The 15,590-nt window shown below is 40.2% G+C and overlaps 2 protein-coding genes across 4 annotated transcripts; both read left to right on the forward strand.

Annotated features, from left to right (window-relative positions):
- The first annotated feature begins 536 nt into the window (after nucleotides 1-536).
- LOC127764270 (uncharacterized) lies at nucleotides 537-6,721 on the forward strand. 3 transcript variants are annotated; one of them, XM_052289231.1, is made up of 5 exons: nucleotides 537-1,072; nucleotides 1,796-1,827; nucleotides 3,656-3,715; nucleotides 5,330-5,395; nucleotides 6,533-6,721. In XM_052289231.1, the coding sequence occupies exons 1-5, from the start codon at nucleotides 552-554 to the stop codon at nucleotides 6,568-6,570; spliced, it is 717 nt and encodes a 238-aa protein (XP_052145191.1). In that variant the 5' UTR covers nucleotides 537-551; the 3' UTR covers nucleotides 6,571-6,721. The 3 variants fall into 3 exon arrangements, with proteins under 3 accessions (XP_052145191.1, XP_052145116.1, XP_052145262.1); XM_052289156.1 differs by having other exon boundaries at nucleotides 6,546-6,721; XM_052289302.1 differs by having other exon boundaries at nucleotides 5,330-5,386.
- Nucleotides 6,722-9,792: 3,071 nt separating this feature from the next.
- On the forward strand, nucleotides 9,793-13,977 carry LOC127781722 (uncharacterized). Its single transcript, XM_052308769.1, has 6 exons — nucleotides 9,793-10,318; nucleotides 10,426-10,547; nucleotides 10,791-10,835; nucleotides 11,739-12,408; nucleotides 12,495-13,672; nucleotides 13,849-13,977. The coding sequence occupies exons 1-6, from the start codon at nucleotides 9,793-9,795 to the stop codon at nucleotides 13,975-13,977; spliced, it is 2,670 nt and encodes an 889-aa protein (XP_052164729.1).
- The last annotated feature ends 1,613 nt before the right edge of the window (nucleotides 13,978-15,590 follow it).

Raw genomic sequence — 15,590 nt, forward strand, 5'->3', positions numbered from 1 at the left:
TATGTCTTTTTTTCCTTGAGAATTAACGGTAAACACACGGTCAACTGACGGGAGTGATATGAGAGGGTGTGCAAATTTGGATCAATGGCATATAAGGGAAGAGCCAATTTTCAATGGCATATAAGGGATCAGATCAATTTTCAGTGACATATAAAGGATTCTCTCTAGAAAAAATGTTTGTGCGTTGTAACGGGTGAGAGTTATTTTAATCTTATTATTGTTATACGATTTAGTTAGGGTAAAATTTACTCTGAAAATTCGCTTGATCTTTTTTAAGTTAATCATGAGTTGTAATTAGGAGTCCGACTTTCGTCTCAAGTTAGTATGCGAGTTTTTTAAAAAATATTTCTTATACGACTCCTTTTGTATTTCCAAAAACGAACAAACATAAAAACTAACTCAAACATGAATCTATATTTCGAAAAGCAAACGAAATTAAAAACTGACCCAAATCTATCTACCCTTTATTACCCTTTAGTTCAACAAGTTTAGTTCAACAAGTTGATTTTCTCATTCATCGTGTGACACATCTAACGGTTGAAAACCATCTGATGATTTACAACGGACGGCATCCACGCCTCTCCCTCCCGCGCCTCCCTCTCTCCGCCTCAACCGCATCCGTGCGATCCGCTTCTGTCGCACCTCCCCCTTCTGGCCGCTATCGAATCCGTCCCCCTCCCGTCGCCGCCCAGTCTCCCCTCCCACCGCCGCCTCCCTCCCGTCGCCGACCCAATCCGCCGTCTTGCCGCCCAGCTCCGGCTCCGGTCTCCCCACTCTCTCTCTCAAACCCGTCGCCTGTTGATCCCCGTCCTCCGCCGCAACCTACGCCCTCCTCCGCGCAGACACCGATCTCCGTCGCCAGTTCAACGTCGGGCGCATCCATCCACGACCACGACCACGACCACGCCGCCCGCCGATCCGGACATCGCTGCTGTCCCTCCGCCGGCGAAGTCTGTGCGGCCTCCGCCTCAACCGGCATCGCCGCCGCTGTCCCTCCACCGCGGAAATCGTCACGCCTCGCCTCAACCGCCACCTATACGGAGTCACGCCGCCGTCCCTCCGCCGCTGAAAGGTACATAACCCCTACCCCCATTCCTCCCCCCAATAAGTCGCCCTGCCGTCTTGCTTTGTATTGGTGGGTGTATGGACTGGTGGTGGTGCGGCGGTCAGGGCCGTCAGGCTCTTCTATTATGTTGCTTACAAATCAGCTATTTAGTTGAAGATGCACACATTTTTTTCAATCTAACCTTTTGTGGTGAATTCACTTCGCATCCCTCTCCTTGAGCTATCAAAACCCCATGAAATCAGGATGGCTTGGTCCCTTTCATTTTCATAGGCACGACAGCTGCTTGATAAAACACCTTTTAAGGTTAAAAAAAAGTGGTGACAGATTTCTGGAGCTCCCGTTTCATAGGCCCTGTGTCCATTTGTTATGCATAGATGATTTGCCACTGGCACTTTAACAGAAAACTATGGAGGGTCTTTTGCAGTACTGGAGACTTTGACAAACTTCAGATGGTTCATGAGATGGAGCTGCTGAGTCCCTACTGCTGAGCTGATTTTGACCATGGAACCTTGATATTATCAAAATAGCATTATACACCATGTAATAAATTTATACAACTTATACTTTCAAGAGGATGAAATATTTCAAAAAATAGAAACAAACTCCCATAATAATTCCAGTTTTACTTATGCTTTTGATCCAAAATTACATCGGCCATTTATGCTGCCTGAGAGCTGATGGAGTGATGGTGCTCCAGAATATAATCAACATTTTTATAATTGTATCCAGGTCATTGCGCTTGAAATTAATTGGCTTCACTGGTTAGTACTGTTTTCTACCTACACATAGTGGCACACAGTTGCTTGCTGCCAGGTAAGGACTAATAGGTGATTTTCAACTGAACAATTGATCTAGAAATATTGGAGGATTCTCACTGTAACACTGCTAATTATAACACTTGTGCTCTGAGTGTTATTGCCTCTTTTCATTCAGTGGTTATGGCTGCTTATTATAATCTGAGTGAAATTTCTGTAGATGATGTACCCCATTTCCTGCAGTTATAATTAGTACGTCTAATGCAGTATGCAGCTATAATCAAGAACTTAACAGTGCATGTAGACCATCTGATGTAGTACTTCCTTTCCAGCATAAGTAAAAGGCTTACATTTATACTCTGCAAAAAATGTAAGCCTTTTATCCTGGCAAGCATGGTTTGTGAATTAAGGTCAGGAAGGAGCTGGAAATCATATGCACCTAGCTGATTTTGTTACTGTCAGGTGTCAACTGTGTTTGGGTAACAAATTAATTTGTTTTTCGACTCGTGCATTGCAGCCTGGCATACCATGCTAATTTCTTCTGGAATTACTATGAACAGTTCACGTCTGGATAACTCTTTATACCATTTATAGCAGTTATGGCATTAGAGTTGAGGTACTTCCTCCGTTTCATATTATAAGACTTTCTAGCATTACCCATATTCATATATATGTTAATGAATCTAGACATATATGTGTTCCTAGATTCATTAACATCTATATGAATATGGGCAATACTAGAAAGTCTTACAACTTGAAACGGAGGTAGTAGATCTCAGGTTCTCTGATTAATTTCAAATACTATTCATAAACCAATAGTATATATTGTACTGATAGGTAAAATGAAAATTCAGAAGGATATACTTACAATGAGTAGACAACTGTGAATTTGGACTCACGTCCATGAGGAGACTGTAAAATCATTTTCCTTGTAGGTCAGTTGACGTATTTTGCCTATAGAGCTAGTCCTGTTCTGAATTCTTTCATATCAATATGCATAGATCCAAAACTAACTGCAGTATATCCAAAACTAACTAGCAAAATAGTCCTTTTAAATGGATGTTCCTGATATATGCACTTACTGATTCCCCTTAATCATTACTTGTGAGAGGTGTTTAATTTGTTTAATGTGAAAGTAGATTTATTTCCCATGTGAACTACTAGCTTTGACTGTATCAATGATAAATTGTAGTTTACTGTTAATCTTTGAGTCATTCATGTGCATGTAGTGCCAGCTTAAGATTATTATTTATATGTTAAGCATATACCTGTAAAACATTATGTTTGTCATTAGATCCTACACTAACTGCCGGTAGCATAAATCCAGTTATATGGTCAAATGACTGGATAGCAGCCTGAAACTCTCTGGTATCCCTGAACATACTTTATGTGAACAACCTTAAATGGAACGACATGCAGCATACAAGAACACTGCCAGTTACTGCTATGATCCTATAATGACAGCTAAATTCTATTGTTTTGTTTTTCCCTCATTCTGTGATGTCAAATAGAAATATTGTATATGTCAATTTGGATGTACATAGTGACACATCTGTTTGTTGACCCATCACCATCAGCTCTGTTTTCATATACATAACCAAATTAGTATCGGAAGATTAGGGGATCAAAAGCTGCAATTTCTAAGTTGAATCTAACATATATTTCATTTCTGGCAACATATAAGTTTGATCTAAATATGACAGAATTTGTTTTCGACTTCAAAATATAATTTATCCTCATCATATTTTATATGTGCAGTGACCCAAGTGTACTTTCTTCTTGATTTGCTTATATAAATTTTCCTTTAGAAAATGCTTATATAATTTTCCTATAGGACAACACCAGCGACGCCTAGCGGATCTCCACGCCTGCTGCCCACCGGCACTGCCCACTGGTAGGTCCTGTCAAGTTCAATAGGGTGTTTGATATTAAAAGCAAGAAGTGCTGAAGCGATATGATCCTATTGTTCAGTAATGATTGCATATGTTCAATTGTTAATGAGTGAATTGCACTACTGTCACACCCTAAAAATCCCAAGTGTATAAATTGTTGTTTAAATGGAATTATTAGAAATGATTTTAAAAGCCTTGAAGAAAAGATCTAATTTTAAATAATAAATTCCAATATAAAAGTGGGCTAGATAAAATTTTATTAAATAATTCTCTTGATTCTATAGTTCCTAGATTTTTCTGGAATTTATTTGAGCCAAGGAAGTATTTTTAATAAATGGAATTGCATTTCATGAATAATTTTAAAAGAAAAAGGTTTTAAAAGACCTCTTTTGGCTTTAGGCTGAAAGTCGGCCCAAGTCTCTCTCTCTCTCCCCGGCCTGCTCGCGTTCGGCCCAAGTCGGCCCGCCAAGCCGAGCCGCCCTCTCTCTCTCCTCTCTCCCGCTGACAGGTGGGGCCTACCTGTCAGGGCCGTCTTCAACCTCCCGCCGCAGCCGTGCCCTAGTCGCGCGCAAGCCGCCGCCGCCCCCTTCCAAAATTCGGTCGCCTCTTTCCCGATCCAGTCAAATTGGTAGAGGGAAATGATCCCTTCGATCCCCTCTATCTTTTCCCCTATAGAAACTTCATCTAATTTCGTTTGGAAATCGCTGGATTTGATCTCGATTCGGATTCGTTTTACCCTCCTAACCCTAAACCTTCTCGTCGTCGGCCGCCGTGGGCCTAGCCGCCGCCCCCTAGCCCCTATAAAAGGACCCCCGAGACCTCCTCTTTTCGTCGCCACCTTCGCCTCAGCTCGCCGCCACTCGTAGCGCCCTAGCCACTAGAGCCCGTGCGCCGCGGCCGCCGAAGGAAGTCCGGTCGTGCGCCGTTGCCGCTCCGGTCGTCGTCGTCGCTTGGGAAGGCCGCCGTCGGGTTCGCCAAGTCATCGCCGTCCTCGTCCCGTCCTCCGTTTCAGCCGAAGATCGCCGGAGCATCGCCGCCGTCGTCGACCCGAACGCCTACGCCGCTTCGACCACGCCACCGTCGCCGTCGGTTGCCGTCCGTCGTCGTCCGAGCCATCGGTGAGTTCGCCGCGTCGCCCTCTACCCGTTGGTGCCCTCCGTTTGCGCCGCCGCGTCGTCGTTCGCCGGTGAGTACGGGGTGCCGAGCCGCCGCCGGTGATGACGTCATCGTCGACGTCAGCGCCACGTCAGCCGTAGACCCGTGGTAGATCAGTTCGATCTCGGCCGTTCGTTTTGTTTAGATTAGATCTCAGCCGTTCGTTCCGTAGACCGTTTCTGTGCACCCGGTCCACCGTGAACCCAAGCCCGCTGATGCAATAAATCCTTTTTCCTTTTCAAAAATAATTCTTTATTGCGTCATAATTCAATTAAAATCTAAATAAATGATTTAATCCGATTTAATCTTTAAAAATCATAACTAATTCATCTTAGCTCGGATTTAGGTTGTTCAAGTCTCTAAATTTTTCTAAAATTGAGATCGACATGTTAAAAATATCCACATGTGCTGTTTATGATTGTTTATGTACTGTTTTGGTGATTTTGCTCTTTTATGCTTAGATTCCGACGTTCCCGGAGAGTCCGAATTTGCAGGAGAAGATTTTGAAGAGTTCCAAGGTCAGCAAGGCAAGTCACATAGATCCCAAACAACCCTTTGAGCATGTTGATCCCGTTTAAAGCTATTGTTTCTATTCAACTAGTGCATTTATTTTTGAATGTCATCGGGTGGGAATGACCTGTTACCTTTGTTATAGCCTTTTGTTATTGATTACCTATACTTTGTCTCCTGGTTAATAATTGGATTAGCTAGAGCATTATATGGTTTTAGCTAAAGTAATTAGGATGCTTAGCCATGCTTAGAGACATTAGCTCATATGAATGGGATAACTAATGGTTCATTATTACTTAATGTTGGATTAATGGTAGCTTATGATGGTCAATCATGATAGGATGATTAATTAAGATGCCAACTAAAACATGGTAATGGTGGGTTGTGAGCACATGGTTTTGTTGGTCGTGCTCATGACAATTAAGGACCGGTTCATGATTTTCGGTTGTGAAACATTAACCGTGCTAACCACAAGCCAACGTGGGCAACGGCTTTACCTTTTGTATAGTGTGGTTCATTGTGGAGCACCAGACTGTGAAGTGGCGGAGATAAGCCCACGGGGGTCGCTGGGGAGTCCATGCCTTGTTTTATAAGGGAGTGATTATGGTCCAGGAACGGTGCACTGCTTTGAATTGTGTTATGCAGAGGGTATTGTCACAATCTCTATTCGGGTACTTGTTAAGTATCACGACGCATGGTTGACATGATGTTGAGGTTGTGTCTTGTGGGTACAGTGGTACACCTCTGGCCAGAGTAAAACTATTCGAATAGCCGTGCTTGCGGTTATGGGCAGGTCTAACAATGTCTTTCGTGATTAGTCTCATACCTCTCACCATAATAAATGATGCTGTAATTGTTAATAACTTGTTTAGCTCCTAGTTTGGAATGGTATATTCTTGGTTTGGAGATAGAACTGTGCAGCCGGGAATGGTTGTTCAGAATGGTTGGGCCTATGCAACGGGTATGTTGTATAGCGTTGGATTAATATTGTTTAATTAAATACTTTACTGTTTTTCTAAATTCTGAAGTATTTATTGAATGCCATTTATGCAAATGAGACTATATTATGCCATCCTTTGTTATCCCTTGCACTTGCATATTTGCTGCGTGGCTTGTTGAGTATGTCATATACTTACCTTGCAATCATTCATCAGAGGAGTTCTACAGTGATGCTGAAGGTGTGGAGGGTTAGGCGTAGCCCTGGTCAAGCTGCTTGTGGGATGGAGTCGCCTGGGCTCTTTATTTTATTTTCCACTGCTTAGATCTTTATTGTTTAAGAGGAACTATCTACCTCTGTAATGACTTTATATTCGCTTATTAATTAGAGTAATAATTGCACTCTATTATCAATTTGTTATTGTGTGCCCCGGCTGATTCCTGGACGAGGGTTTACACACATAAGCGTTTGGAATTTTGGATAGAAATTCCGGGCGTGACAACTACTTGTGTGAGTTCAACTGCACTGAGTTGGATACAATTAGGCTACTAATTCCCAGAATTATATCAAGTTGTTGTTGATTAAATGATCCATCTAGGTAATAAAAATATTATGGTCGCTTCGATTGAGCATATCACTTTTCATCAAATAGTCCGTTGTTTGGATCGCAAGAAGCATCTGTTCAGCGAGCCAACATTAGTGGTTCTGGTATAAAAAAAATTTTATGTATTAGTTCACTTAAAAATGATGGGAGCCATTATGGTTACTGCTCTAATGTTTTTTCCTCATATGACATGCATAGTTTTTTTACATGGTTGTTTCCTAATGTTTTTTTTTTCACAATATAGTTTCCAACTGCACGCCTAAGCCCTAATGCAAGAAAGTGTCTCGCTCAAAAGTTGGTTGTAGATGGCACTCCTTAAAGGAAGACATAAGAACATCCAGAGCTGTTTTTTTTGTCTGATGTGTTATATTGAGTGATGATTACACTCATGAGACATATATTGTGTGAGTTTTGGTGTTCTGAATGCTTTTATAAGGAAAACAAAAAGAAAATACTCTCGGTAGACTATCCAGATAATGTTTTAATCTCCATTTTCCTATATGCAAATGCAGAACTTGAAATGCAAGCAACTGTGTTTAAGTTAATGACATTGAGTGATGGTTATATATGAGCTTGTCAGAAGTTATTTCTGAACTTATCTGAACTTTGGATGTTTCCTCATATGACTGAATTCTTTTTAATGATCTTTTATTATTCTGTATATAATGTTTGTGATTACGACTCATACGGAGTGCTAAATGTTTTCCACATGTGCAGAACAAGTGTAATTAGCCGTTGGAGTGCTTCTTGAAGTAGACAGAAAGCATAATGGATAAAATAGGTGAGACATTATTTGTTTTTCTCAACTTTGAGAGTTGACTGAGATGTAATTCTGGATAACATAGTCATCACGTGTGAATATTTGAAACGAACTTCAATTGTCTATTTCAGACAGTACCAGAGCTCATTCAGCTGTACATGTCATTGGTTGTTCATTCCAATAAAGTGTGCATTGTTGAGCGATTGGTGATGATTGTCCCTTAATTATGCACTTCACACTAATATTAACCATATAACATATAGTGCCATATAACTTCAGATATTCATAGTTGCATCTGAGCCAAATGGTGTCTGTCACATCTTTGATTGACCTTGCACACAGTTTCATAGTCGTGTTAATGTACTTAGCAAATTCGCCATAATACACGATTAAAACAGTGCAATGTATGGTTATGGCACTACTATGCAAGCTAGGATTAACCACTAATGTACAAATTTGGCAATTAGGTGTTGACGCAACGAGGCCACAAACTGAAGAGCGTATTGCATTCGGAGACATTACCGACAGACTAGATGTATTGCAAACGACACCTTTAACACCTTCCAATGAGGTATTACATAAGCGGGAAGCAGCTAACCGAAGACAACGTGAATGTCGTGCAAGGAAAAAGGCTGCAGCAATTACCCCGTGTTCTGGTACACTGATGCAACCAACAACTGCTTCTCTTTCTATGGGAAGTGAAAGTTGTCAATGCCCGGCTAGCTGAAACTACCAAAGATGCCAGAGAGGAAAGGAACCGTAAGCAACGTGAATATCGCCAAAAGAAGAAGCTGGGGTTAACTAATCTTGATGGGAGTGTGAGCTCTTTAACACCCGTCCAACCAGCAAATGAGGAAAGTAACAGAAAGCAACGTGAATACCGTGCGAGGAAGAAGGCTGAGTCAAACATTGTTAGCGGATCAAATTCTGAATCAACCAATCATAATGGTAAAATTTACTGTCAGAATCAACATTTTGATTTAATCTATTGTTCTGACAATTTTTTCATTTAGTTTCACCATATGGAACGACATATTCTACCGTTTTGCAAGCAACAAGTGTATTAGACAAGGAAGCTGTTGATCCAGATGATCCTATGGATTGGCTTCACAGAAATGATACCTACCAAAGACAACGTAGGAAGAGGAAAGTAGTTAGCATTGAATATGACCAACACTCACCCATCCTAGGTAATCTCCATCTCTATAAAATTCAATGCAGAAATCAATATTTCAACATCCGCTCAATTTATTCTTTCATGAAATATTGATTAAGCAGATGGAGTTACACAAGACGAAAGTATACCTGTCCAAGCTGTTCATCAGGATGTTCCAAGTTCCGATTACATTGAATTCGATAGTAGACTATTCGAACCTCTACTAAACAATTATGACGACGAAGGTGAGCATTCTGAAATTATTTTAATGCTAGATGTTTTTTATAAACAATTTTACTATGCATTATATTAACCCAACTATACATTATTATGTGTACTAATCCACCTTCCATCAGGTAATGTCGAACTGACGCAGACATGTGACGTCGTGGATAGTGATGATGAGGAATTGCAAAATAAAGGTAACATAAAGTATAATAATACTTTTCTATTTGCAACACAAGTAGGTATATATGATCATATTTTAATTCTGTGCTTACTTTTCCTCTCTCAGACGATAGTTACGAGTCATATCGCGTGGATATCAAGGGTGTTAATTCTGTTGATACTGAAGATCCATACGATTATGATTATCATAACCTGCCAAAGAAACATCATGTGTTAAAAAAAGTGGCTAATTGTAAGTACTGTGGGGCGATTAGGTTTCAGTACGAGCCCCCTGGATTCTGCTGCAGGCAAGGGAAGATAACAGTAGCCACTCCATTGGTCCCCCTTGAGTTGGTACGCCTGTTTACAAGCCAGGTTGATAATGATGCGAATTACTTTAGAAAACATATTCGTTACTTCAACTCACATTTCTCATTCACAAGTCTTGGAGTGACCTTTGACCACAGCGTGAGCACTGCTGCAGGCACCGGTGTATATACATTTCGAGTGCACGGTGCATTGTACCATCGTTTAGATAATTTGGTGCCAGGTTCTCATGGTCCACGTCATATGCAGTTGTACTTCTACGATACGGAAGAAGACACTGATCTTGCACACAGAGCAAATAGGTCCCCTGATCTTGATATCAACCTTGTGCGAATCATCCTAAGAATCTTGGCGGATAACCCATATGTTGAGACTTTTAACCGAGTCGGTAGCATGCCAAATCTAGATGACTATAAGATTGAGATCAACACGAATGTCACCCCTGACCAACGAAGATATAATGCTCTTACAACATCCCAAGTTGCTGCTATCTGGCTAGAAGGGGATGATCCGGTTAGAACTTTTGATAGGCATGTGATGGTGCATGCCAAAGGGGAGAAACCTAGCTATATCAAAGCATACCATGGTTGCTATGACCCGTTGGCGTATCCTTTATTTAACCCTAATGGCGAAACCGGATGGAATGTCAAAATGCCGTACGAAACACCCAACAATATTCCTGATGGTATGAACATTGATGCACCAAGTGCTGCACAAATGGGTGGTAATGTACGTGTCAGTGAAGAAAACACTTTTGGCGAGCCTCCTGGTATGTACAACTTAGCTTGTATGAGACCTTACCAATATATATATATATATATATATATATACTTTTAGGCCATTGGAATTAAGTATATTTCTTGATTTTTGTTGCAGAGAATGATGACGTTGGCAATACTTTATACGATGAAGACACTAATGAGGTGGATAACAGGTCATGCAAGCGGAAGAAAGATAGATTTGTCACTGCAAGAGAGTACTATTGCTTTAGGCTACAGGTTCGGAGGGGACTTTTCAACATTATTTTATTTGGAGGTCGTCTCTTTCAGCAATGGGCCGTTGACATGTACATTAAGATAGAGTCTATGCCTTGGATTGGTATTCTAACCCTGAGAACCAAAAGAAGATACGAGCTGAGCTGTACCAGGTGAATGAAATAAAATACATATTCAATAATATTAAACCATATCCCATTCAAAAATCGATGCTGCCAATATATGCTCATGCTATCCATTTTGTAGGGTGTCGTCGACGTGATCAATTCTGGAGAGACAAGGGGTAAAGAGGTAGGAAAGAGGATTGTTCTACCTCGGTCTTTTCCTGGTGGCGATCGCGACATGCAGCGGTGGTTTCTTAATGCAATGGCTCTTGTCCAACGTTTCGGGAGACCATACTACTTGATCACGATGACCTGCAATCCAATCCAAATTGGGAGGAGATAACAGAAAATCTCTATCCTGGCCAACAGCCGCAAGATCGACCGGACCTTGTTGCAAGGGTATTCAGGGCCAAGCTACGAGACATGTTAGATTTGTTCACCAAGAAAAAGTATTTCGGTGAGGTTCAGGCATATGCTCACGTTACCGAGTTTCAGAAGCGGGGCTTCCCACATGAACATATCCTATTAATCATGAAGCCAGGTAGCAAGTTAACAAACCCAGATGGTTATGATAAAGTTATATGTGCAGAGATACCAGATAAGGAAAAATACCCCGTGCTACATCGTCTGGTCATAAAGCATATGTTGCACGGGCCATGCGGTGAGCTAAACAAAAAAGTGCGCATGCATGGTGGATGGAGAGTGTCGCTTCAACTTTCCCCGACTGTTCTGTCAAGCAACACAACAAGGGAAGGACTCTTATCCTTCTTACAGGAGGAGAGATGACGGGTGGCATGTAAAAATTAGAGGTGCGGTGTTGGACAATAGGTGGGTGGTCCCATACAATCCTGGCTTGCTCATGAGGTATAATTGCCACATCAATGTTGAAGCTTGTGCAAGCATCAAATCTGTGAAGTATCTATATAAATATGTATATAAAGGACATGACTGTGCGTCGTTCTCAGTCGATCCATCTGGAGAAATCAATGAGATACGGCAGTATAGAGATGCCAGATATGTTTCACCGCCAGAGGCTATATATAGGATTCTTGGTTTTCCACTATTCGGTATATATCCGGCGGTTTTACAGCTACAGCTTCATTTGCCAAACATGCAATATGTCGCATATGATGAGTCTGGTAATCTTGAGGATGTCGTGAACAAACCATCTAACAAAAAGACAACACTTACAGAGTTTTTTGAAATGAATCGCAAAGACCCGAAGGCAAGAAAGTTACTGTACAAGGAGTTTCTGGAGCACTATAGATGGGTTGCACGGAAAAATGTATGGCAGAAAAGAAAAACTAAGACTTGCCAGGTTGGACGGATCGTGTATGCGCACCCGGCGGAGGGAGAAAGATACTATCTTAGGGTGCTTCTGAACCATGTTAGAGGTCCAACCTCGCATGAGCATCTAAGAACAGTATGTGGAATCACTTACTCCACTTGTAGAGAAGCATGCGAGAAGAGTGGGCTTGTTGAGACAGACATGTCACATGATGACTGCTTGAGCGAAGCTGCAACTTTCCAAATGCCATATGCACTCCGTCGCTTGTTTGCGACTATACTTGCCTATTGTGAGGTTACTGATATCTGTGCTTTGTGGCACAAACATAAGGAGTCAATGTCTGAAGATTATGCCCGAGATAATCCCAACCCGATGTCAGTAGAGCAGATGGTGCTTAGAGACATACGGGATACACTTCATTCCATGGGAAAGGATATCTCAGACTATGGTCTTCCTGAGTTGACTGATACATGTAATATTTGATAGGAGTGTCACCTTAATTGTCTTTATTTTTATAATCAATGAAAAACTGACGCATGTTATGCTTTCGTCAACCAGATGTTTTTTCCAACGACACACCGATTGAAGTCAGAGAGGAGCAGTCTGTGCCAATTGACCCAGAGCATCTAGATATATACAAACCTCTGAACGATGAGCAACGTGCAGGGTTTGATGACATCATACAACATGTGATTAAGAAGAAGAGTCAGGTTTTTTTCGTTGATGGTCCAGGTGGCACTGGAAAAACATTCCTTTACAAGGCACTACTTGCTAGGGTGCGATCTGATGGGTTAATAGCCATTGCAACCGCGACATCTAGTATCGCAGCGTCGATATTGCTCGGAGGACGTACTGCTCACTCGAGGTTTAAAATTCCAATCAAGCTTGCTCATAATAGCATGTGTAACTTCACAAAGCAGAGTGGCACCACAGACCTACTTCGCAGGGCATCCTTGATTATTTGGGATGAAGCTGCAATGACAAAGCGTCAGGCAGTTGAGACCCTTGATAGATCCCTACAAGATATTATGGACAATACGTTGCCATTTGGAGGAAAGGTCATTGTATTTGGTGGTGATTTTAGACAAGTTCTTCCCGTGGTGACACGTGGGACAAGGGCACAAATAACTGATGCTACCTTGCAGAGATCTTATTTATGGAAGAATATAAGGAAGATAAGCCTTTCGCATAACATGAGGGCACAATCTGATCCTTGGTTTTCAGATTATCTACTTAGGATTGGAAACGGGACTGAAAACACGATCATAGATGATTACGTCCATCTGCCTGATGAAATTGTCATTGGTTATTTGGACAATGAAGATTCAGTGAACACATTGATTGAATATGTGTTCCCCTCGCTTGATGATGAGAGAAATACGACCTCCGTGGAATATATGAGCACACGGGCCATCCTCTCAACAAAAAATGATTTCGTGGATAAGCTAAACATGAAGATGATTGATAGGTTTCCTAGAAAGGAAAAGATTTACCACAGCTTTGATTCAGTCGATGATGATACCCAAAATAGCTACCCTTTGGACTTTCTGAACACGATCACTCCAAATGGCCTCCCTCCCCATGAGCTTAAAGTGAAGGTCAACTGTCCTGTTATTCTCCTCCGCAACCTTGATCCTAACAATGGTCTATGCAACGGAACAAGACTAATGGTTAGGGCATTTCAAGACAATGCAATTGATGCTGAGATTGTTGGTGGACAGCACGCCAACAAAAGGGTATTCATCCCACGGATCCCATTGTCTCCCTCTGATGATATATCTCTTCCTTTCAAATTCAAGAGAAGCAATTTCCAATCCGTCTCAGTTTTGCAATGACCATAAATAAATCACAAGGACAAACTATCCCAAATGTTGGGATCTATCTTCCAGAACCCGTATTTTCACATGGTCAGTTATACATCGCATTGTCAAGGGGTGTGTCACGACAAACAACAAGGATTTTGGCTAAGCCTAAGAAAGAGGTTGACCTTGCAGGGAAGAGCACCAAGAATATTGTCTATAAAGACATTCTTGACTGGTGAGCAAAGGTAGGTTCGCAAGATCAAAATTATTTTGAAAACATATTCCAGAAGATAGTAAATTACTAATCAGAATGTTAGTCACCATCGTCCTCTTGTTTTGTACAGCACACCATCATCTGCCAGATGTGTTCCCAACTCCTCCATAAAAGGAACATGATCTCAATATACTAGGAAAATAATTGAAGCCGAGTAGATATGAAGGAAAAATATAGACAAAATTTTTGTATACATTAATGGATGCATGCTTACAACATTTTTTTGGATTAATTTTTTTGTTCTATATCTTCTATATGGTTCTTCCATACAACTTAAATGAATATATATCTATTTCATTCAATGGTATAATAGAAATATAGGATATATAGACCGTATAAAATATCAACAACGTAAAGGCATTATAATGCCGCCCATAGATATAACCATACGTATGCCACTCACAAAAAAAAAAGACACGCATGAGATGAATAAATATTTTATATCAAAACCATTGAGAAATGAAATGTGTGTCACAATGAAATAAAAAACCCATAGTTCATTCCATAAAAAAAATATATAGATGCATGATAATTTATATAACCATATGCATCTAATTGCATTATACTAATACGTATAAAAAATATATCTACAAGTAGTGATCTGAAAAGATAGAGAAAAAATATTATAAACAAAAAGTAGAATTATTTTTTTTCTTCTGTCTCCCCCACACGCTTCTAAAGTGAAGAGTTGGCTGGGTTGGGCTGAATTCGGTCTGGTTGGAAAAAGTTAGAAATGCAACTGCAAAACATTAGAATAGTTATTTACCTATGGGGTGTATTTTATATATGTAACAAATGCTTTATTTTCTGCCCGCAATAAATAATGGAATAACTCTATACTTCTCTAACATATTTTTAGCGTATATTGCCCTTTTATATTGTGTACTTAAGTAATTATATATAATTAAGTCTTGTAAAATTTTATATGCCCACGTAATATCATAGTACTACACTTTACATGAAATATATTTAATGTACGATATGATTTTAATTAAAGTTCAAATGCACAGATCATATAAAAATATTTTTTGGTAACATGATTTTTTTTAAAAAAATACAAACAAAAAGAATTGCACCGTAGCATTTAGCACGGGCATATTACTAGTAAAGATAACGTATCAAAGTACCGGCAAAAACGTCTTCAATTTTTAGAATAGTAGAGATATATGCCTATAATTATTATTAGTTGTGTAATTTGTTTCTCCATAGATTATCAACTATAGATCATATATATATATATATATATATATATATAAAATAATAATAATAATAACTTGATCTTACTCTTTTGATAGGTTTGCTATGCAGTACTAGGACTATAGAGTGACGAGAGAGAATCATGAGAATGTTGTTCATTGATTAGTAAAATAGACGGTCTTCTACGTATCTCCGTATCATTTATACCGTTGTATGTATTGTTTATAGTAGAAGTGTTTATCCACAACGGCTGGTTAGATAACTCGCCGGCTCGCTGCAAAATCAACGTAGACACACTTGCAGAAACCTTTAACCCATTATATGCGCTGGTTATTATGGTATCGACAATTCGACATATATTGTAGAAATGGCACTGATAGC

This window comes from Oryza glaberrima, chromosome 1 (assembly GCF_000147395.1).
Source record: "Oryza glaberrima chromosome 1, OglaRS2, whole genome shotgun sequence".
Taxonomy (NCBI): domain Eukaryota; kingdom Viridiplantae; phylum Streptophyta; class Magnoliopsida; order Poales; family Poaceae; genus Oryza; species Oryza glaberrima.

Bases quoted from the DNA above. Each gene is read 5' to 3' on its own strand.
- LOC127764270 (XM_052289156.1), top strand. From the start codon at position 552: ATGATTTACAACGGACGGCATCCACGCCTCTCCCTCCCGCGCCTCCCT. The intron at 1,073-1,795 runs GTACATAACCCC...AATTGTATCCAG, and splicing joins CGTCCCTCCGCCGCTGAAAG to GTCATTGCGCTTGAAATTAA. The intron at 5,396-6,545 runs GCAAGTCACATA...GGAGTTCTACAG, and splicing joins AGAGTTCCAAGGTCAGCAAG to TGATGCTGAAGGTGTGGAGG.
- LOC127781722 (XM_052308769.1), top strand. From the start codon at position 9,793: ATGCAGTTGTACTTCTACGATACGGAAGAAGACACTGATCTTGCACAC. The intron at 10,548-10,790 runs GTTCGGAGGGGA...TCCATTTTGTAG, and splicing joins ACTATTGCTTTAGGCTACAG to GGTGTCGTCGACGTGATCAA. The intron at 10,836-11,738 runs GTAGGAAAGAGG...GCGGTTTTACAG, and splicing joins GAGAGACAAGGGGTAAAGAG to CTACAGCTTCATTTGCCAAA.